General features: G+C 39.5%; 1 protein-coding gene across 4 annotated transcripts in view; it reads right to left on the bottom strand.

The window, feature by feature from the left end:
- Positions 1 to 22,672, bottom strand: part of EDA30 (O-fucosyltransferase family protein) — a 53,430-nt gene extending 30,758 nt beyond the window's left edge. Inside the window, exons 1-6 of one of the 4 annotated variants that reach the window (XM_088972120.1) lie at positions 22,471 to 22,672; positions 21,854 to 22,079; positions 21,612 to 21,696; positions 18,709 to 18,779; positions 18,538 to 18,626; positions 18,199 to 18,442 (exon numbers count right to left, since the gene is read on the bottom strand). In XM_088972120.1, the coding sequence (XP_088828246.1) occupies positions 18,199 to 18,442; positions 18,538 to 18,626; positions 18,709 to 18,779; positions 21,612 to 21,696; positions 21,854 to 22,021 (657 nt within the window). In that variant the 5' untranslated portion in view covers positions 22,022 to 22,079; positions 22,471 to 22,672. Of the gene's footprint in view, positions 1 to 18,198; positions 18,443 to 18,537; positions 18,627 to 18,708; positions 18,780 to 21,611; positions 21,697 to 21,853; positions 22,086 to 22,353 lie in introns of all 4 variants that reach the window. The other 3 variants (XM_088972117.1, XM_088972118.1, XM_088972119.1) reach the window with 3 other exon arrangements.
- Between the last annotated feature and the right edge of the window lie 760 nt (positions 22,673 to 23,432).

Raw genomic sequence — 23,432 nt, 5'->3', positions numbered from 1 at the left:
ACCAGTGTGTTGTTGGATGAATATAATTTCAGAGAATGGTCTGTTTCTGCCATGCTCTTCATTACTTCCCGGGAACTCACGGGTTATTTAGATGGGCAGAAGAAGGAACCTAAAGTGGGTAGTGTGGAGTACGCAGTTTGGCGTAAGGAGAATGCTACTGTTGTGTCCTGGATGTTTGCTTCAATGACTCGTAACAGTCCAAGAGTAGCCAGGACTGTTCAACACTTATCCACTGCTGCTAAGATTTGGGAGAAAGTGTCTAAAACTTATGGACAGAGAAAGAACAATGCTAGAATTTATAGGCTAAACCAAGAAATTGCTGCCTTGAGACAAGGAGATATGACAGTTGCAATGTATTTTGCAACCCTAGAACTGTGGGAAGAGCTTGATCACCACCTTATTCGTGATTGGAAGAATGCCAAAGACAAGGAGAGGCGTGATAAACAAATTGAAGAGGGTAGAGCCTTTAAGTTCTTGGCTGGTTTAGACCCAATGTATGAGAGCATAAGGTCTCAAATTTGGGAAGGGATGAAATGCCAGATTTACATCATGTTTATTATCTAGTAAGGAATGAAGAGGTTAGGAGGAAAGAGATGCAAGTTGACACTCAAATACAGCCAGCTGAACAGCCTGTTGAACATTCAGCCCTGATTTCTTCAAATCAAAAGGGGAACAAGTATTCAGACAAGAGGCATCTTAAGTGCACTCATTGTGGAGGTGAAAGGCATGTAAAAGAGACGAGTTGGGTTCTTTATCCTCATCTGAAACCAGCTGCCTTGACGAAAGACAAGAAACACTAGAAGGGTCAAGCAACAAGTGGGAACCTTGTTACTAGTCACAGTGGTGATAGCACAAAGAACACATCAATAGTTGCTTCTTGTCCCATGGGACAGACTGCTAATTCCTCTGTATCCAGGTCCTTGGGTTTCACTTCTGATGAGGTAGAAGTCCTGGGCTTTAACCCATCTAAGGACTAATTCTCTTGCTTCCACCTCCCTTTCCAGATCAGGTATTGTCTCTGCTTTTAGTGCAACTAGTTCTATTGACTCTACTTCTTGGATTATTAATTCCGGTGCAACTAACCACATGACACATATGTCCTCTTTATTTTCTTCCTATCACTTATTGTCTGGTCAAGAAAAGATGAGAGTTCCTGACGGTTCTCTCTCCACCATCTCTGGGAAAGGGGTGGTTGACCTAAGCAAGAACCTCTCTCTTAAATCTATTCTGCATGTTCCCAATCTTACTTCCAACTCTTATCTATTTCAAAGCTTACCAAGAATTTGAACTATAGCATAACCTTTTTTCCTACTCATTGTGTCTTTCAGGACAGATTGATGAAGAGAACAATTGGGAGCAATAGTTAGAATTTGAACTGAAGCATAACCTTTTGTCATGAGTATGAGGTCTCTACTATTTTGATGCAGACATCAGTTCGGCCTTATAGACATCTGCTGCTAGTAGTCAGAATAATGTGGAGTCAATAGCTAGGTTACATTTGTGGCATGCTAGGCTAGGTCATTTACCTTTTTCATCATTAGAAGGGTTGTTTCCTGAATTATTCAAGGGTATTTCAAGTCAAAGTTTAGTTTGTGAAGTGTGTCAGTTGTCAAAACAATGTAGAACTGTTTATCCAGTTTCTAGTAATGAAATTCAAGCTCCTTTTGATTTGGTTCATTCTGATGTTTGGGACCCTTCACCTCTTGTTTCTGTTGATGGCTTTCGTTACTTTATCAGTTTTATTGATCACTACTCACAATGCACATGGATCTACTTGTTAAAAGGATGTGATGAAATGCCACGGATAACCATGGCATTTTGTAAAATGATTGAAACACAATTTGACAAGAAGATTAAGCAATTCCGGTCAGACAATGCTACTGAAAATTTTGAAAGATCCTTGAACCTGTTCATGGAGGATGTTGGCATGCTACATCAGTCATCTTGTGCTAGTACCCCTCAACAGAATGGGGTTGCTTAGTGCAAGAATAGACACCTATTGGAGACTGCTTGAGCCTTACTATTTCAGCACAAGGTTCCCAAGCACTACTAGTCTCAAACAGTCCTTACCACATCATATCTGATAAATCGGATGCCATCCAAGGTGTTGGGTATGAAAACTCCTTTCTCGGTCCTCTGTCCTAATCTTTCAGATTTTCCTCTTCCACCTAGAGTCTTTGATTGTGTATGTTTTATACATGTAAAGGATCCAAAGAAGACCAAGCTGGATCCTAGGGCTACGAAAGGAATCTTTCTAGGGTACTCTCCTACACAGAAGGGTTACAAGTGCTATGATCCCGTCACCAAGAAGAAATACGTCACAAAAGATGTGGTATTTTTTGAGTCTCAATCCTATTTTCTTTCTTCCCAGAATCCGCTTCAGGGGGAGACTAGTGGGATGGAAGAAGATTCTTCTTCCCCCTCCTTTTTTGTGCCTCTTTCTGCCCCGGGCCTTCCATCTTCTCCTCCTGATCCTCCTAGTTGTAGCATCCCAAGTGAACCTAGTGAGGCTCCCATTGTGCCTGTTACCACTCTTGATGCTGCAAATATTACTGAGGACTCCAGTAAGCAACAAAAAGATATAAGAATCACCTACAACAGAAGGAAAAAGGGCCCTCTAACTCATGGCAGCAACCAATCAGACTCGGATCAACCTGTCTCAACAACTCCAAGTAATCTTATCACATACTTCTGATTTGGATCTCCCTATTGCTCTTCGTAAGTCTACCCGTTCTTGTACTATCCGACATCCCATTGCTGAATTTGTTTCTTACTCACGTTTATCTCTTCATTATTATTCCTTTGTGTCTGCTCTCTCCTCCGTGCATGTCCCTACTAGGTACTCAGAGGCAATGTCTAACCCAAGATGGAAAGAGGCTATGAATGAATAAATGAAAGCCTTAATGAAAGCAAGGACTTGGGAATTAGTGGATCTACCAGAAGGGAAGAGCACTGTCGGATGCAAGTGGGTGTTCACTGTAAAGCATAGGGAGGACAGGTCCATTGAAAGGTACAAGGCCAGACTTGTGGCAAAGGGGTTTACTCAAAAGGAAGGGATTGACTACAAAGAAACCTTTGCTCCAGTAGCGAAGCTCAACACAATCCGAGTTTTATTGTCATTAGCTACAAACTTCTCATGGGAGCTACATCAATTGGATGTGAAGAATGATTTCCTAAATGGCGATCTACATGAAGAGGAATTCATGGATCCTCCACCAGGCTATGTTTTTTATAGCAAAGTGTGTAAATTGAGGAAAGCATTATATGGTCTTAAGCAGTCTCCTCGGGCTTGGTTTGAGAAGCTTTGTGGGGCTATGACGAAAGTGGGGTACACTCAAAGTGGGGCAGATCATACCTTGTTCATAAGGAAACAAAATAGCAAACTTACAGCACTCATTGTCTATGTGGATGATATGGTGATTACTGGGGTTGATCTGGAAGAGATAAAAAGATTAAAGGAGTTCCTGGCTTCTGAGTTTGAGATCAAAGACTTGGGCTATCTGAGATACTTCCTTGGGATTGAACTTGCTAGGTCAAAAGAGGGCATCTATATATGTCAGCGGAAGTATGTCCTTGACCTCCTAGAAGAGACAGGTATGATGGGGTGTAGGCCAACAGATACTCCAATAGAACAGACCATGGTCTACAGGAATCAGTAGGAGAGGACTACCTTGATAAAGAGAGATACCAAAAGCTGGTAGGAAAGTTGATATATCTGTCTCTCACTCGACCAGATATTGCTTATGTTGTACATGTTGTCAGCCAGTTCATGCACTCTCCAAAGATCCCTCATATGAGAGCAATGGAAATGACTCTTAGGTACTTGAAGACTTGCCCAGGAAAAGGAATTCTGCTCAAAAAACACAATAAAATTGAAATTGAAGCGTATATTGATGCAGATTGGGCCGGTTCTATTGGGGACAAGAAAACTTCTGGGTATTGCACGTTTGTTGGAGGGAATCTGATTACATGGCAGAGTAAAAAGCAGAATGTGGTTGCTAGATCAAGTGCAGAGGCTGAATATCGAGCTATGGCTCATGGTGTTGCTGAACTTCTGTGGCTTAGGACCCTTCTTAGTGAGCTCGGGATAAAGATCGAGTGTCCTCTCAGGTTGTACCGTGACAACAAGGCTGCCGTCAACACTGCAAATAACCCAGTGCAACATGATAGGACGAAACATATTGAGATTGACCGACACTTCGTTAGAGAAAGAATAGTCTCAGGGGAACTCTGCATTCCTTATACTCCTTCTAAGATGCAGATTGCAGATGTGCTAACAAAAGGACTTGGACTTACTTGGCAAGCTAAACATGACTGACATCCATGCTTAGCTTGAGGGGGAGTGTTGGTTCGGCTGATTTAATGTATATGTTAGTCATTGTTGGGTCTTAAGTCATTAGTTATTGGGCCTTAGCTATTGGGCCTAAACTTGTTTAATGTTTTATTTGTCTAGGTGTCCCATCACTAATCAGGGGCATTCTAGTCCATTTATGTAACACTATGTGATAAACATATATATAAGATAGTAGGGTCGGCTGAAAGGTTTAGAGCCGCCATTCTCAAACTTTCTCCTCTTCTTCTTCTCTTCTTCTTCGACTGCTGTGTTCCAGCAAACAAAGAGGTTTAAGGCAAGGAGATCCCCTATCTCCAATTTTGTTTACTTTGATAGCAGATGTTTTGGGAAGACTAGTCTCTAGAACGGACTCGAGGAATCTAATAAAAGGTTGGAGAGTTGGCAAGGATGGGGTTCCCCTAACTCATCTACAATTTGCGGATGATACAATCCTCTTTTGTGAAGAAGGTGATTGCAAATGGTTTAGGAATTTGAAATTTAGCATACAACTGTTTGAGCAAATGTCCAATTGCGGATGATACAATTCATGGGCTCGCAAGCAATGGATGGGATGTTGGAATCTCGGCTAGGACTACAAGAGCTTCTCCTTGGAAAGCTATTCAAGCTTCCTTGCCTCTCTTCACTCCATGGACGAGGTACGATTTGCACTCCGGTAACCTCATTAAATTTTGGGAATTAGTTTGGGTTGGGGATTCTCCTTTGAAGGATCAGTTCCTTTCTCTGTTTGCCTTGTCTAATCTGAAAAATATGCCTATATTCAGTTTCTTGGTGCCCTCACAAGCTTCCTCAGGTTTTGAGTGGAACTTGGGTCTTAGAAGAGCAGTTAGGGAGTCAGAACTGAATAGTACTTTGTCTCTTCTCAATATTCTAGAAGGTGTTTTCTTAGATCCCTCTAAATCAGATAGAAGGGTCTGGACTTTAACAGCCTTTGGAATTTTTTCTTGTGCATCTTATTTCAAAGCTTTAGTTCATCCAATGGGTCCGTTAGGGCAGCCTTTTCCGGTAAAGGAAGTCTGGTGCAAACCGATTCCTCCAAAGGTTGGGAGCTTTTGTTGGGAAGCAATCCTGGATAAAGTTAACACTTGTGGTCTCCTTCAGAGAAAAAGGCCTACGAGCTGTTTATCTCCCCACTGGTATGTTCTATGCAAGGCTAAAGGTGAGACTAGTTGCCATTTACTGATTTCCTGCTCTGTAACAAATAACATTTGGAAGTGGTGTTAATCTTTGTTTGGACGCAGTTGGTCTCCTCCACCAGATGTACAAAGCCTTTTTGCTTCTTCCCTGTTTAGTTGGTCGAAAAAAAAGAGAAAGAGTTATGTGGAGATGTCTCAAGGCTGCTGTTTGCTGGACCATTTGGGAAGAAAGAAACAGGAGAATTTTCTCAGATAGGGAAAGAAGACTGCCAGAAATTTTGGAGCTGATTCAGATCAGAGCGGTTCATTGGCTGAAGTCTTTAGTTCTTTTTAAAGACTTTTCAGTGGATGATTTGCTCGGAAATTGGAAGGAAATTGCAAGTTCAGCTCCAATCAAAGACACATCCTTACCTTCTTGGACTCCTCCTCCTAGTGATTTTGTTAAACTTAATTTTGATGGAAGTAGCATGGGTAATCCGGGTCTATCAGGTATTGGGGGTGTCTTAAGAAATGGGGCGGGAGTGATAATTGCTCTTTTTTCGGGGCCAATCGGAGTGGGTGATTCTCTTAAAGATGAGATTTCAGCCGTTACTCAAAGGGCAATTGATCTTAATACCACTAATTTAGTCATAGAAGGTGATTCTAAACTGGTAGTGGACTGGCTGAGAAATGATTCTGCTAACTTTTGGAACTACAGCAATGAGAAGAGAAAAATCAACTGGTTAACAAAGAATATTGAGGTGAAGTTGAATTGGGTTAAGAGAAATGCTATCTCCTTTGCTGATGGGTTAGCTAAACAAGGGTATATAGGGATTCTTTGTTTTGAGATATCTTGTAACTGTTCTCTTGTTTTGTTGTTCTGATAGGTGAGATAAGAGTGTTTATCTCCCTATTCTTGTACCTGTGTTTTTATCTATACTTTCAATAAAATCTGCAAGTTATTGATCAAAAAAAGTGATACTTAGCTTTAAAAAGCATGATACAAGCATAATAAATGGTATAGCCATACCAATACCTATTCTGAGCAAAGGCATTATGCCAAGGTTTACCAGTTGCAAGCTGAATCCTCAACCTGTAAACAGGGAAATCGTAGTTTGTCTTCCTATTATTCAGCCCTTACCTCGGTATGGAAAGAATTGGATCATTATCAGGCTATAGAGTGGAAACATGATGACGATGCTAAGGCCTATAGGAAGTTGGTTTCTCAGCAGCGTGTGTTTGCCTTCTTGTTGGGACTGAACCCTGCCTATGAACCCTTGAGAGTTCAGATCTTAGGAAGCAAAGAGTTGCCGTCCGTTCACGAGGTATATGCCCTTGTTCAATCGAAAGAAAGTAGGCGGAGTGTGATGGTTACAACCGAAGGGGAGCAACAAGTTGCTTTGGCCTCAATGAATAATAACAACATGGGGAAGAAAAGTGACACCAAGAAGGTTGATGATAAAGACAAGTTGTTTTGTACCCACTGTAGCATACACGTGACACATGTTGGGACATTCACGGGAAACCCAAGTGGGTAGTGAAGAACCAAGAACAGGGTAAAGGGCAAGGTCAGAAGAATATGAACACAGCACATAATGCAGCACATGTGGCAACCCAAGATACTCAGGTTACCGGTACTACCCGGGACCACCTTACTAATTCTGACCCCAAGGAAGATATAATGAATTCCTTCAAAGACCACTTGGAGTCATATCGTAGGGCTTTGCGACAAATGGATAGTTTAGTCACTAGTACTCCTACTTCATTTGCATCTACGTCAGGTAATGCGGCTTCTGCATTCCATGTCACTCCCACGGGTTCCCCTTGGATCATTGACTCAGGGGCCTCTAACCACATGACCGATAAGCCGAACTTGTTTCAAACTTATAAAGTGAGGCTTGCAGATGGATCATTCTCCTCCATTGCAGGACAAGGATCAATATCTCTTCCCCATGTCCTTAACCTAAATTGTGTATTGCATGTTCCTTAACTTCCTATAAATTTGCTTTAAATTAGTAGTATCACAAGCTCTTTAAACTGTAGTGTAACCTTTTTTCCTGGTTCATGTGTTTTTTAGGATCTAACTTCTGGGAGGACGATTGGTAGAGGTAGCCTAGTGGATGGTCTCTACATTCTCGACAACAAAGCTGGTCTCTCGGTGTCATCCTCAGAGTCACATAGTCAGTCAAATAAGAGTCAATTTTTTTTGTAGCATAGTCGGTTAGGTCATGTTTCTTTTGAAATAGTAAAGTCTTTGTTCCCGGTTTTATTTAAGTATGTTCAATGTCAGAGTTCCAGTGTCAAACGTGTCAGTTGAGCAAACAATGTAGAACAACTTTTCACTCAAATAATAAAAGATCAAGTGTTCCTTTTCATGTTGTGTATTCTAATTTATGGGGGCCTACTACTATAATCTCTGAGGGCGGATATAAGTACTTTATCACATTGATCGATACTACTCTCTCTATACATGGGTATTCCCTATGCGTAGTAGAGACGAAGTTCCAAAGATTGTGAAAGACTTCCAAATGATGGTATTTACGCAATTCCATGTTGAAATACAGATCTTCTAATCCAACAATGCAAAAGAATATTTCCATGGTGAGCTCAACGAGTTCTTTGCCTCCCATGGATCTATTCATAGGATCTCATGCGCAAGAACACCACAACAAAATGGTGTTGCAAAAAGAAAAAACAGACACCTCCTTGAGGTAGCTCACGGGATGATGTTACACATGAATGTTCCAAAAAGGTTTTGGATGGATGTTATACTTGCAATTGCTTATGTCATCAATCGCATGCCCTCCAAAGTGCTGAATTACATGGCCCCTCATCAGTTGTTGTTCCCTCGGTCCCCTTTATTTTTCATTCCCATGAGAGTTTTTGGTTGTCGTGCCTTTGCCCATGATCTATCTCCGTCTCGAGATAAGTTAGACCCTCGGTCCATTCCTTGTATCTTCCTGGGGTATCCCTCCTCTCAAAAAGGGTATTGGTGCTTTGATCCCGTTAGTCATAAGTTTTTTGTGTCTATGGATGTGTCCTTCTTTGAGTCTGAGCCACTCTTCCCTACTTCTCCTCGGGGGGAGAGTAGTAGTGTGGAAGAGGAGAAGCAGGTTCAGGTCCGCCAAGTCTCTCTTCCTTCTATTCCGGACCTTGCTCCCTCTCGTGTCTTCCAGCGTACACGTTGTAGAGATCAACAATGTGATAGAGGTGTGGAGCAGCCAAACATTGAGCAACCGATACCGTTAGACTCCCAGGAGGTAAGTCCAATCCCTGTTGCACCTACTGATACCCCTACTCCTACTGTGGATGACCTTGACATTCCTATTGCTCAAAGAAAGGGAGTCAGGTCATGCACTACTAAACACCCCATTACCCAGTATGTCTCCTATGATCGCATTTCCCCCTCATACCGAGCCTTTCTATCCGCAGTTGATTGCATCCCTGTTCCCAGAAATGTTGCAGAAGCCTTAAAATGCCCCGAATGGACAGATGCCATGAAGGAGGAGACTAATGCTCTTCATAAAAATCAAACTTGGGAATTGGTGGATCTTCCAAAGGGGAAAGACCCTGTGGGGTGTAAGTGGGTGTTTACAATTAAAAACAAGGTAGACGGGACAGTTGAAAGGTAGAAAGCAAGATTAGTAGCCAAAGGGTACACTCAAGTGTACGAGGTTGACTATGATGAGACTTTTGCTCCAATAGCTAAGATGAACTCAATTAGGGTTCTCTTGTCATTAGCTGCTAACCTGGACTGGGAATTGCATCGACTGGACATAAAGAATGCTTTTTTAAATGGTGACCTAGAGAAGGAAGTATACATGGTTCAACCCCCTGGATTCTGTGCCAAGGGAAGTGAAAATAAGGTGTTCAAGCTAAGAAAGTCTCTTTATGGTTTAAAACAATCTCCCAGAGCTTGGTTCAGTAAGTTTCACATGGCAGTTCAGCAGGTAGGCTTCAACCAATGTCAGTCTGATCATACACTCATTGTGAAGAGATGTCAGGAATAGGTTGCTATATTGATAGTGTATGTGGATGATATCATCATTACAGGAAATTGGAGTTCATAAATGCAAAAAATGAAATTGGAGTTCTAAATTTGAAGTGAAAGATTTAGGTCCCCTGAAGTATTTCCTTGGAATTGAAGTCGCCCGCTCAGAAAGGGGTATCTTCATTTCTGAAAGGAAATACACCCTTGATCTATTACAAGACACAGGCAAATTAAGTGCAAGGCCAGCAGATACTCCCATGGATGTTGACCACAAGTTGGGTGACTGTGATGGTGAACCTCTGAAAGATGTAAAACAGTTCCAAAGGTTAGTGGGAAAGCTGATCTATTTGTCCATGACCCGTCCAAACATTGCCTTTTCAGTTGGGGTTCTAAGCCAATTCATGCACTTTTCTAAGAAACCACACATGGAGGCAGCAAAGAGGGTTCTTAAATACTTGAAAAAGTATCCCGGAACAGGTCTACTATTCAGTAAACATAATCACCTAAAGGTGGAAGCCTTTACAGATGTTGATTGGGCAGGTGCTGTGGATGATAGAAAGTCCACGAGTGGGTATTGCACATTTGTGGGAGAAAACCTAGTGACCTGGAAAAGCAAGAAACAAAGTGTGGTAGCAAGGTCAAGTGCTGAAGCTGAATATAGAGCTATGGCACATGGGGTGGCTAAAGTTCTTTGGCTAAAAAATCTTCTAGGGGAGCTTGGAGTTGTTGTTCATAATCCTATGTCTCTTTACTGTGACAACAAGGCAGCCATAAACATCGCCAGCAACCCTGTCCTACATGAGAGGACCAAGCACATTGAGGTGGACAAACACTTCATAAAGGAAAAATTGGAAAAAAGGGAAATTTGCATCCCTTATGTCAACTCCAAGGAACAACTCGTTGATGTCCTCACAGAAGGGCTTCCATACTCGTGGCACAATGAGTTATGTGACAAGTTGGGCATGATAGACATATTCAGCCCAACTTGAGGAGGAGTATTGTTAGGATTATTTAATTGTTATTTTATAGTTGTTGTTAGTGTTAAGATGTTGTCACTCAATTGTTTTCTTTCTTTTTTATTAGTTTGTTTCTAGGGAGTGCCGCCAGGGGCATACTTGTAATCTCCCATTCCCTTTATATTAAGTAAATATAAATAACTAAACTGGGGCAACTAGTAGGTGTAGGTTTTTGTCTCTCAATCATATCTTCCTCTTCTTCTCTCTCTCTCTCTCGTCTCTCTCTCTCTCCATGAATGATTACATACACTAAATCCCATTTAACCCTATGATCCCTCTTACCTTCCCCTAGCTCTCACAAAAAAATAAATAAATAAACCTAATCATCTTCTCTAACCTCTTAACCACACTACCACCCAGAGCCTTGAACACTGACAAAAAGTAAGCTGGGAGATTCACTAAAGTAGATCTGATTAGCGTAATCCTACCACCCAAGAGAGATATCCTTTTTTTCCAACAGGCTAGTTGTTTTTAGAATCTCTCCAACATTGAGTTCCAAAAGCTTGGATTTTTTGTCAACTTAGTCCAAACCAGAGTGAAACAAAATATGAAAGGGTGTGTTCAGTAGAACAAACGCCCAAAGAAAGAATATATAAGATTGAAATCTTCAATCTCTACCCCCCCCCCCTCCCTCAAACTGATGCCAAGGAACAAGCATCAGTTTGTCAACTAGAAATTGATGGCGAGCATGCATCATAGCTTTTGTGAAGAGATCTACAAGCTATAGGGCAAAAGATACGTGAGGCAAGGAGATAGTCTAACAGAAAACTGATCTCTAATAAAGTGGCACTCAACCTCTATATGCTTGGTTCTCTCATGAAAAACAGGGTTAGAGGCAATCTTGATGGCACTAGCATTGTTTGCATAGATAGGAACTGGATAGAATAATGGAAAGTCAAGATCATATGAAAGGGCCCTGAACCATATAATCTCACTGTAGACTGAAGACATAGCTCTATACTCAACCTCAGTAAAAGATTTTGAGACAATGTATTGCTTCTTACATTTCCAAAATATGAGGGAGTCTCCAAAAAAGACACACCAACCAGTAATAGAGCGTCTAGTGTTTGGGCATCCTGCCTAATAAGCATTTGCAGAGGCTGATAAGCTAAGAGATGTGGATGCAGGAAAGAATAGACCATGTGATAGAGTTCCACAAACATATCTGTTAATACAGAGAACTGCAGTCATATGTGCTTGCTAAAGAGAAGAAACAAATAGACTAACAACTTGTACGGCATAGGAAATATCTAGGCACGTCATGGTAAGGTAGATAAAGCTACCTACAAGTTATCGATAAAGAGTGGCATCAACAAGAATTTCCCTATCATCTTTGGAGAGCTTCAAATTCATCACAAGTGGAGTGTCAACATGCTTGTCATCACTCAAATTAGCAGATTTCACAAGGTCCATAACATATTTGTGTTGATTAACAAAGTACCCACGAGATGTATGGGCTGACTCCCAATCCCAAGAAATAGGTAAGATGACCAAGATCTTTCATCTTAAAGGACTGACTGAGAAGAGTTGTTTCAAAGAGGAAATACCATCACTGTCACCATCGATAATGAGAATGTCATCCACATAAATAAGCAACACGGTGATTCCTTGGAATCTTTTTAGAATAAAGAAGGAATAGTTGGGAATTTTGGGTGAATCCCGCATTTGTAATCATAGTACGAAATTTCTCAAACCAAGCCCTAGAGGCTTGTTTGGGACCATACAAGAACTTCTTGAGGCAACATACCATGGGGGAACCATGTATCCTAGAGGTGGCTTCATGTAGACTGTCTCCTTAAGGTCCCCATGTAAGAAGGCATTCTTGACATCCATCTGATGGATGTCCCAAAGTCTACATGCAGATATGGCCAAAAGGAGGCGAACAGTCATTTTAGCTACAGGAGCAAATGCCTCCTCGTAGCCTATGTTGTACTCTTGATTGTACCCCTCCGCCACCAACCAAGCCTTATATCTGGCAAAGCTCCCATCAAAATTAAGCTTCACAAAATACACCAATCTGCAACCAACAAGAGAGCCATCCAGTGGGGCAGGAAAATATCCCAACTCCCAAGTGTCATTACCAATAAGGTCTTGTAACTAGCTACCTTCCAATGCAGGACTGCCATAGCCTACTGATGAGATCTGAGAATATCTGTAGTTGACAAAACAACTGAAAGAGAACTAAGGTTTTAAGGAAAATCATAGCAGTTAGGAGGCCGAGAAGCATGAGAAGAATAGTGTAATGGAGGATCAGAGGATGGTGGAAGATCAATAACAGGTGTGTGTGTGTACTTACAAAATCATGAGGAGAGGAGGAACTGGTATCTGTAGATGATGAACCTGCATCTGGTGATGAAGGGGGCAGAGAGCTATAGGTGCTGGAACAGCCAGCCTCTTCTTGTAAAAGACAAGAAGTAGTTCTAAAACAAAAGGGGTTGTATCGGATGAACCTGTAGAGTCAAATGAATGTAGCACCAAAATAATAGTAGGAAGTTTAACAATATGAGCAAAGAAAGAAATATTCTCAAGAAAATTTTGCGAGACACGAATTCAACGGGAACGAGGGTCATAACAGAGAAAACCCTTATGATTAGGACTATAGCTCTATACCCAACAAAGGCACACATTGCTGAATATGGAGTGAGTTTTGTGCACTCATTAGGTGGGAGGTGCACAAAGCACACACAGCCAAAAACATGAAGAACAAAGAGATCAGGTGAGCAATGGAATAAGCTCTGAAAGGGAGAAGCATTGTGCTACAAAACAAAAGAAGGGAGATTGTTGATAAGGTACACAACAATGCTGGCTGCCTCCACCAGAAGGAAGTAGGAGCATGTGAGTCATGAAGCAAGGTCCGAAAAATACTCAAACTTTGTCTGTTCATGCACTCCGCCACTCCTTCCATTGTCTCTCAAGAAGGTTTGAAAGTCTCCATGAAAGCATCCCCCCCCACCCCGAGTCTAAATGGAGGACTCCAATACTAGCATCAAATTGATTTTTGATCTTAGTTAAGAAGAATTTAAAGGTGGAAAAACATCAAACTTATTTCTCAAAAAATATATTCAAGTAAACTGTGTACAATCATCAATGAATGTAACAACAGGAGACGGCCATGCATCACTATGTACAGGTCCTTCCTACTTAGATCCACTCTTCCAATGCTAGAAGAGCTCTCAAAGTCTGAACCGCTTTCTTCTTCACTTCCCAGCCAATTTTCCTCAAAATCTACTTCAATACCATCAAGAATCTTCTTCTTGCAGCATGGGTGTCATTGTTCTTGGGAAGCAAATGAATTACTAGTGCTTGGAACCCACCTAAAAGTTCCATCTTGAACAGGTCATGCGTTGTGTAGTTCATCCCTCCTAGGGTTCGAGGACATTGATAGACGGTGAAAGGCCTAGGACGTTAGGTGGTCTGTGCCCCAAGGTCTGAGGAATTGGCTGAACGGAAAATGGGAAGAAATGAGGTAGAAGCAAGTGGCCGGACCCCCGGAGGGGCTGTCTCCATAGCCTTTGGCAAGGGATCAAACCAATGTAGTTCACCGAAGCAGGAGTTCTGATTATAAGATGGTAAAAATGGTGGATGGCTGACATCAAGGTGATGAGGCAAGAAGGGTTCCAAGAACCCCTTGAAATGGATGGGAAGCACCTATTTATAGTTTTTGGGTGCACATTCCAGAAACTTCTTTATTTGTGTTTTCCCTATTTTACCCTCTTGTTCTAGAATGTTCTTTACACAAATTTAAAACATGTGGTTAAATATCTTTCTAGAATTATCTTATTAACCACATATTTATTTCCTTGATTAGTTGGATTTATTTCTAGAATGTTCATGTTTATTATTATTCAGTAATGCTTTCTTGGTTTCTAGAATATTCATTAATTGTGCTGAAATAGTCAACACTTATCTTTAATTAGTAAAATGATCCAAATAGACCCAGGTTTAGTTGGTCAGACCCGGTTGGTCTTGTCGCAATTGTTAGTCCACAATGCTACTTAGGCTAATCCCCTTACGTTAGATTGAAAATCTTTGCTCAACTCCGCTTACAAGTAGCCTAGCCCCATTTTGACCTTTAGGAACCTTCTCCAATGATCTCTTCGTTCTCTCCAATCACCCAATTCCTATCACAATATATACTTGTTTTGTGAAGGTGTCCTTATGTTTTGTTTTCTTATAAATCATATGCCTTCTTCAATCCTAAATGGTGAGTATCCTTTCCCTCTCCTTTTTCCTTCTGTATCCTCATTCCCTCTTCATTCTCATGTTTTTGGGTGTGTTTGCTTTGTTGATAGGCTTGGCCCATAGTTGTCAAGGCGTCGCCTAGGCGACAAAAATGACAAGGTGGGCGCCTTTTATAATATCATTTATATTGTTGTATCTTATTAATGTATGTGTTAATACATTTTATTATAGGCTATATATATCAATTATACTTTGTTTTAATGTTTTACTATTGAAATTTAAAAGATCAAAGGGTTTTGAGAAGAGAAAAAGAAAGAAAGAAAGAAAGAAAGAAAGAAAGAAAGAAAAGAAAGAAGAAAGAAAGAGGAAAGAAAGAATAGAATAATAAAGTTATTTTTCTTTTCTCTCTCTCTCTCTAATTAAATAAAACAGAAACCCCATCCTTGTTTTCTTTTTCTATTTTACTTTCCATCTTGAATATTTATCATATAAAGTTGACAACCATCTTTAGTTGCTAATTAATATGAATTTTCTCTATTAAATACTTATTATAGTAGTATTATTTTTTAAAATAACGAAATTAATATATGTAAAAGATTTTTATCTTTTAGATGTGATGACTTGCCACATTTTTAGAGGAAATTTAATGTTCTTAATAAGGAGAACTGCTATTTTTTCAATTAACATACATGCTGAATGGTATATAAAACTAGGAAACTAGCCAAAAGTCAGATTTTTATATCATAAAATTTTTATCGCCTAGCCAACTAGGCAACTAGGCGCCCTAGTGTCGCCTAGAATCGCCTAGACACCTTGAAAACTATGGCTTGGCCCTACGCTTGATAAACTTGATCATCGTGCTCTTAAGTGTATCTTTCTAAACTATTCTCGAACCAAGAAAGGTTACAAGTGTTATAGTCCCACTCTTTGTTGGTTCCTTGTTCTTCCTAGTGTTTCCTTTTTAGAAAGTGTTCCCTACTTTTCTACAATTGAGTCCTCTTCATCTCCTCCACTTCCTCTCCTTGTTCATACTACAAAGATTTCCCTACCAACTACGATTATAGAGCCTCCTACATGACCACCCACTCACAATGTCAAAGTGTATACTAAAGGACCACGAGGAGTCTATTACTCCAACTCTAGTTTCTAATGTGCCATTGTCAATTTCTCCATTGGTTGATCTTTCTGATTTAGAAAAGGTAAATGCTCTTGTATTGATCATCCAATTTCACATTATTTGTCTTTTTCCCGTCTATCTCCTTCCTATTAGAAGCTTGTGTCTCTTGTCTCCTTTGTTAAAGAAGCTCTTGCCTCACCGATTTGGAAGAATGCCATGGAAGAAGAATTTCATGCTCTTGAGTATAAAATCATACTTGGGTTCTCACTCTCCCTCTTGAGAAGAGGACAATAAATTGTCAGTGGGTTTATATAGTTAAGCATCTAGCAAATGGTAGTGTGGAAAGAAACAAGGTGTGGTTAGTGCAAAAGGGTATACCTAGACATATGGAGTTTTTTTACATTGATACCTTCTCTCCCAATGCTAAATTGGGGTATGCTCATGTTGTTGTTTCTTTGGCTGCCCAGTTTGATTGGCCTTTGTTTCAGTTAGATGTGAAGAATGCCTTCCTTCATGGTGATCTTCAAGAGGAAGGGTATATTGAACAACCTCCTGGATATGTTGCTCAAGGGGAGATAGGAAAAGTATGCAAATTAAAGAAGGCAATTTATGAGCTAAAATAGTCACCATGAGCCTCGTTTGGTTAGTTTGATAGTGTGGTACATCAGTTTGGATTATGATAGTGTAGTGTCAATCACTCTATTTTCAGTAGAAACATATCTTTTGGTAAGATTGTCCTAGCCATCTACATTGCTGATATCATTATTACAAGAAGTGATACATGTGGAATCAAGGAGTTGAAACAGCTCCTGCAACAATAGTTTCTAACCAAGGAATTGGGACACTTGAGGTATTTTCTCGACATTGAAGTAGCCAGATTTAAGTGAGAATCTCTCTTTCACAAAGGAAATATGTACTTGATTTGTTAGAAGAAATAGGATTACCATATTTAAGTGGTAGCTTTAACTTTTAGTTTCTTTTTACTTTTATTTCTTTCTTATTTAAGAGGGTTATCATTGTAATAAAAGAAGTGTGGTAGTTGAGATCAGTTGGTTCAATCTCTTCTACTCTCCAACCCTAATTCTTTTCTTTTTCTCTCTTGTCCTCACTTTTTCCAAGACCGTTTCTAGTATTTTTTTCCTCACCTTTTACGAATTTATTAGGTCTGAACACACAATTTCAAAATTTTTGGGTGCTAGCATATTGGTATTTCTTAGTGTTTTTTTTAATTTAATTTCTATTTATAAGTGCCTTGGGAATAGGATTTTTAGTTCTTTCGGAAATTTGATGTTCTTAGTAAAAATCAAACATACTATTTACCGTAACCTTCAGGTTTACTATTTATAGTAATTCATAAAATTATAATTGATAGTAAAATTGTGATTTACTAGTTTTAGTAATTTCTAATGCCTCTATTGTAAGTTAATAATGGGTATTTAGAGTTGTTTAAAAGTTAAGAGTCGTTACTTAAGTTTCCCAACTTACGAGTTTGTCTAGTCTTAAAGTAGTTAAAAGTTGTTCTGGGTTAGTTTAATAGTTGAAATCAAGGTTCAAAGTATCGATACGATACGTGTATCAGCAGTATCATATCGGTACTTAGAAACACACGAAACTCTCGTGTGTGTTTTTTCAGTTTTTTTTTTCAAATTTTTGTTTTTTGGGAAGCTAAAAATAAGTTTTTTCTTATTAAAAAAAGGTAGGGTTAGTGTATCTTTTTCAAAAGTTATGATACGATACCCCTGATACGGGGCGTATCGTATCGATACTTTAAACCATGGTTGAAATTAGTGTGTAAAGGGAGATTTGAGCTCTCAGGTTTAGACTATAAATAGAGTCATTGCTTGGTGCAATGGTAAAACGTCAGACTGAGAAGCATGAGAATACAGGTTCAAGTCTAAGGGTACCACTTTGTCGCCAAAAAAATGCCAAATGTTAGGTCTATATCACCCTCACAAGACCACAGATAGTTTGTACCAACATTGGGTGATTGCCTTCTTTTAAATCAACATAAGGATGAAGTAATGTGTTATGTAGTTGATACGAAAGCTTGCCACTTATTGCTAGGCCATCCTTGTCAATTCAATAGAAAAACAGTCTACCCAGGTGACAACTGACAAGAACACTTGTGCTTTTACAGAAGGTAACTTAGTGATGACTGATGAAGTATTTGCAGGAAGAGAGCTTTCCAGCTAGTACTTGTTCAGTTATACTAAGCTAAGCAAGAAGAATATAGAACCATTCAAAGCCTTAAAGAAGATAAATAATAGTACTTAATTCCAATTCGAAGATAAGCAAGAAGATAGATCCATTCGAAGTCCTAAATAAGAAAAATGATTGATATGTTGGCCCTATGACAGAGGAAATCGCTTCATACATTGTCAGAACTCAGAAGAAATTTTTTTCAAAGTCTGAGAATGCTGCATTACCTGTAGGCACCCTCCATTAGCAAGCACCAATCCAACAACCCTTGCTTTCTTTAGCTTGGGCAAGACTTCATTGATGTAGAAATTAGGAGAAGCTGAACTTTTGAGCTTAAATGTAGGGATCTCTTTTCTTTTCCTTGCCTCTTTCAAACTGTCTGGTAAGCTCTTCACAATAACCACATCATTTGAGAGTGCTGCTACAAACTGCTCCTCATTGTAAAGATAAGAAAAGCTGTTGAATTTAGAACTGTATAATATGAAAAAACAACCATATTTTAGTGCCATAAAAAGGGAAAACAAACTAATCATTCAAGAGCAATTACAAAAGCTAGCAAGAGAAACCTGATGCCTTTAGATTGAGTGCTTTCCTGAATTTCAGGAATGACAAGAGTAGCATTTAGAAGCCTGGATATGGTGACAAGATCACAGATCTAGCAAATCAAGAAACATGTTACAACCTCCCAATAGAAATTGCATCAAATAAAAACTTTTAACATGAGAAAAGGGTCATACTGAAGATCTTATCTTCTCAAATCCACCATAAATTTTAGCATAAATGAAACCATTGCTCTGCTCATTTGGAGCTGTAACAACCAAAGTAAGAGATACACCAAAATTAAGTTGTAGGATGGAGGATATTAATATGCTACTACTGGAAACTGTAAAAGATTGGAAGGATGATAATAAAGAAATCTAAAACAGAAATCACGAAAAGTTTCCAGACTCTTAATGAGATATCATACAAGCTATATTTTTCTCTATCCCATATTATCCCAATCCATATATTAGTTTCTGGACAATGAAAATGGTAAAATATCTTATTCTTTTCTTTCCTGGATTCTCTCCCTGAAAACCTTAACTAGGATCAATGAAAATGGACTACAAATCTAAAATCTAATTCATCGATGAAGCAAAAGGAAAATTGCCATTTATTTTTTTGAAAACAGGTAAAGAATTGTATTAATAACAAGAAATTTACACACCCACACAGAAGGAAGCTTTTCCATTACTACCTCCACCTGTACAAAATGTATTGATTAAACATTACAAAGTAGCAAATCAGCATTCAAAAAAGAAGTGTATGGTATATCTGTGCACTGCAACCCAAGAATGAATTCTACCCCACAATTCCTGTACAATTGCCTCTTCTGTTTTCCCAATATCTTCAAAAATTCTCGCATTTCTTTCCATCCACACAGTCCAAAAATTTGCCGAAGGCAACACTCTCCATACTAATTTTCCTTTCTTGCTCAATCCTTCCTCCTACCTTCTATTGTTTTGCTGAATTAAATCAATCCATCTTTGTGGTGCTGAAATCAGTCAGCTCATTTGTTTACACTTTGATTTAGTTTAATTAAAGCTGCAGTTACTTATAAAAAAATAAGGGGAAAAACATTCAGGTAAATAAACACTTTATACAGGAGAGAGTTGCATCTGGATTTTGAGTTTATGGTCAAACAAATCAACCCCAACCAACAGGTGACCACTAGTAATGAGAAGGTTCAATGAATTTATAGAATCTTCTGAAGTGAAGGAACTTACCCTATTGCAAGCCCACTTTACCTGGTCCAACTTTCAAGAAGTTCCACATTGTTCAAAACTGGACAGATTTCTTTTTAATGAAGATCGGGAATCACATGGAGGAAACCTAGTGTGTAGAGATTTACCTAGAGTCACCTCATATTATTGTCCTATTAAGTTAGGTCCAGAAACCTTTCTAAGTGGCCCTACCCCTTTTAGATTTGAAAACATGTGGCTCACACATCCAAATTTTGTGTGGAAAGTGAAGGCTTGGTGGTAGGAGGACTTAAGAGGGGTGAATTGGAAAGGGGTGAGATTTCATAAGAAATTAAATAGGTTGAGAGAGAAAATCAAGGAATTGAATAGGGATCACATTGGAAGAATAGAGGAACAAAATTTCAATCTATTGTCCAAAATAGAGGATCTAGATGAGAAGGAAGCCTAGGGGACCCTTGCAGTGGAGGAAAGAGAATTGAGATGTAGGGTTAAGTAAGAGATGGAAGAAGTCTTACTAAAGAAAGAGATTAGTTAGAGACAAAAATCTAGATGCAAGTGGATAAAAAAAGGAGATGGTAACACAAAATTCTTTCATACCTTGGGAAATGGGAGGAGGAGGAGGAAAAACTATGCGGCTAGATTGGAGGTAGAAGGCAAGAAATAACCAATCAAGATGAGATTGTTAGGACTTTTGTGGATCATTTCAAATCAATTTTTAGGAGGCCCTTGAATGTTGAATACGTGTGGAAGGAATTGAGTGGCCTCAAGTGGAAACTAAGGTAGCACATTGGCTGGAAAGAATTTTTGGAGAAGAGAAAATAAGGAAGGCAGTTTTCTCAATGGATAGATTTAAAGCCCCGGGGCGAAATGGTTTTACTACGGCATTCTATCAGGATTGTTAGGAAATTGTGAAAGACGGTTTGCTTGAGGTTTTCAATGAATTTGTACAGAGGTAATATTGTTAGTCGAGAAGTAAATGCAACCCTTCTTGCCCTTATACCAAAGAAGAACAGGCCCATCTTTGTCCTGAGCATCCCTCCAATTAGAAACCTCCCTGTGAGCCTCCTCTTAATCCTTCCGTAACCTAAATTCTCTTTCTTTCAATCTTCTAAATATAATTTCAGCAAGACAACGACCGATCAGACATGCCATCAACAATTGATTTCAATGACCAATCCAAATCCAGATGATCAATATGCATTAAGATAGAGAAACTAACAAGGCCATGCTGCCCAATGTGCTACCCCAAGTTTTGGATCTGCTTACACTTACCAGACAAGAAAGATCCTCTTATCCACCTCCAATTATTAGTAAACTACTATCATGGTTTCAGAGATGCAAATGCCTTTGCGGATACACTTGCTAAACAAGGGGTGGAAAAGAATAGCTTATTTTGGGCTGCTTTGTAATAATATCTTCAATTGGGGAGGGGCTAAGAGAGTTTATCCCTTCCCCCTTCTTTCTCTTCAATTGTACTAATTTTCTTCTTAATTAATGGTATTGATTCTGTTATTGATCAAAAACAAAAAAAAAAAAAACAAAAACAAAACAAATTTCCAAAAATATGACCTAGTCTAGGAATTATATATATATAGACATTGATTTCTATTTTCTGTTATATGGTACAATATGTATCATCATTCTAAATGGCACAAATATGATTATTTAATAGAATGGTACTAAAAGATTTCCAATGTCACCGTCCTAATGAAACTTAAGGGATATCATACCCGGCCCTAAGCCACCAGCCACTATATTCAGGGATGTCAGAAAATGACTAAGCTGTCACTACTTCATGCCTTTTCCCGATTAGATTAGATTAGATTAAGAAGCCACAAGAGAGGAAAAGAATAGTAAAATAAAAAGAGTAGTATTTTTGACGTTTGAGCAAGTAATACCAGGATATCTGCTTCTCGGATTGGCATACGGTTGCAAAGACTCCAGAGGCTTCACAACTCCCCATAAGTTTCTGTATCTAAGACTCTGTAACATGGTGTTTATGAACCAAAAACACAAAAAACTAAATGTAAATAAACAAATAGCTGACAGAAGAATAACAAAACAACAATGCAAAAATCAACCATAGAAAATACTGGAGAGGGAGCAAAAGAATCGAAGTCCCCACAATGAGAAATTTTACCTGTCTCCCAAATTTAGGGGTAAAATCCTCGCCAAGGCTCGATATTGCAGTATACTGTATTAAATCTGCAGTAGAGTAGTTGGCAAGGAGAAGGTGCACCAACAACGACAACAAAGACAAGATGAGTCCCACAAGTGCAGCCCACTTAATCTTCGATTTGAATATCATCTTAATTCATCCACGGCAAGACGATTCCCAAAACCACCACTACATACAAATCCAATATCTGCATCTAAAAATAAAAAAGAACAAAGCAACTACAACCATGAACATCATTTATAGAGCACAAAAGCACCTAACTACTGATGAAATATCAAATCCCGATCTTAAACAAAAAACAAGATTAGAAATCGATAACAATCCTATCTCAACTGATAAAATCTCGTTTGCCAAAAAGAAATATTCACACAAATCAGATCTGGGAAGAACAATGAACAGAGCCGCAGCTCTAATTTCAGAAGAAAAACAAAATAGGATTCAAAATCGTTGAAGAAGCATGCCTGCGATGGAAAAACATCTTCTGAAATCGCATTTCAAGTGTGTTTTGAATTGAAAGATGAAACTTCATTGTAAAACTTCATCTAATGTTGAACAGAACATGTATTTTAAGAGTTTACAGTAAGCGGGTGGTGAGATCTGCAGACAGTTCACTCCATGAACAGTGTTTGTTTTTTACAGAAGAACACGATTTGAGTTTTTTAACTGTAAACGATTAGCGTTCGAGACACAGGGACCGCCTGATCGCTGATCCATCTATCGTGATGGCCGAACTGGTTTATAACTATAAAAAATTGTAGTTGAAGCAAGTTGAATCAACTCGGAACTCATACCAGGTCGGATCGGTCCGGGCTCAGTAAGTCACCCGACTCACCCGTCCTCCGAGTCTGGGTCCGAGCCTCTCCTTGTCGATCCTCTGGCTGACTGGCTCTGACAGGGATTGCATGCACGACTATCACGTGCTTGCTGGAGCCCGGAGTTGAGTAAATTGACAAATTTGACGCTGCACGCTTCCGCGTTTTTTAGAAGATCTAGGTGACGGAAGAGATGTGTCGACCATCAGAATGGAATCTTTCATCGTGGGCCCATGACTCTAAAAGGAAGTGGGACCCACCAACGATTGGACCCCTCAGCGACAACGATGACTTAAGTATCGACTGATCAAACTGATTTTTAGCAGTACTCAGCAAGTGTATTACTCGAGGAACAGTCATCTGACACGTAGTGAGTTATGTTATGTGAGCTCCACCCTCCAGACCACAAGCATATGTGAAAGATGGTGTCGGTGTCGATGTAGCCCCCACTCCAGCCACCAGTAGTCCAGTATTGAGGAACAACGGCCCAAGGGAAAAAATAGGGTTTAAATGGGCTTGGACCAGGCCCAATATTGGGGAGGAAATGGGTTGGGCTTTCAAGCAGGGTGAGCTACGGATGGCAATTTCCCCATCCCCGGCTGGGACTGGGATCCGACTTCTCCGACACCATCGGGTCGGGGATGGGGATTGAGGTCCCCACCCTGCCCCGATTTCGATTATCTATATATATTAAATATTATAATATATATATATATATATATGTATTA

This window comes from Nelumbo lutea, chromosome 2 (assembly GCF_056320005.1).
Source record: "Nelumbo lutea isolate HS-2025 chromosome 2, American lotus-T2T, whole genome shotgun sequence".
Lineage (NCBI taxonomy): Eukaryota > Viridiplantae > Streptophyta > Magnoliopsida > Proteales > Nelumbonaceae > Nelumbo > Nelumbo lutea.
The sequence above is the reverse complement of the archived record's forward strand: the minus strand, read 5'-3'. Positions and strand labels throughout refer to the sequence as shown.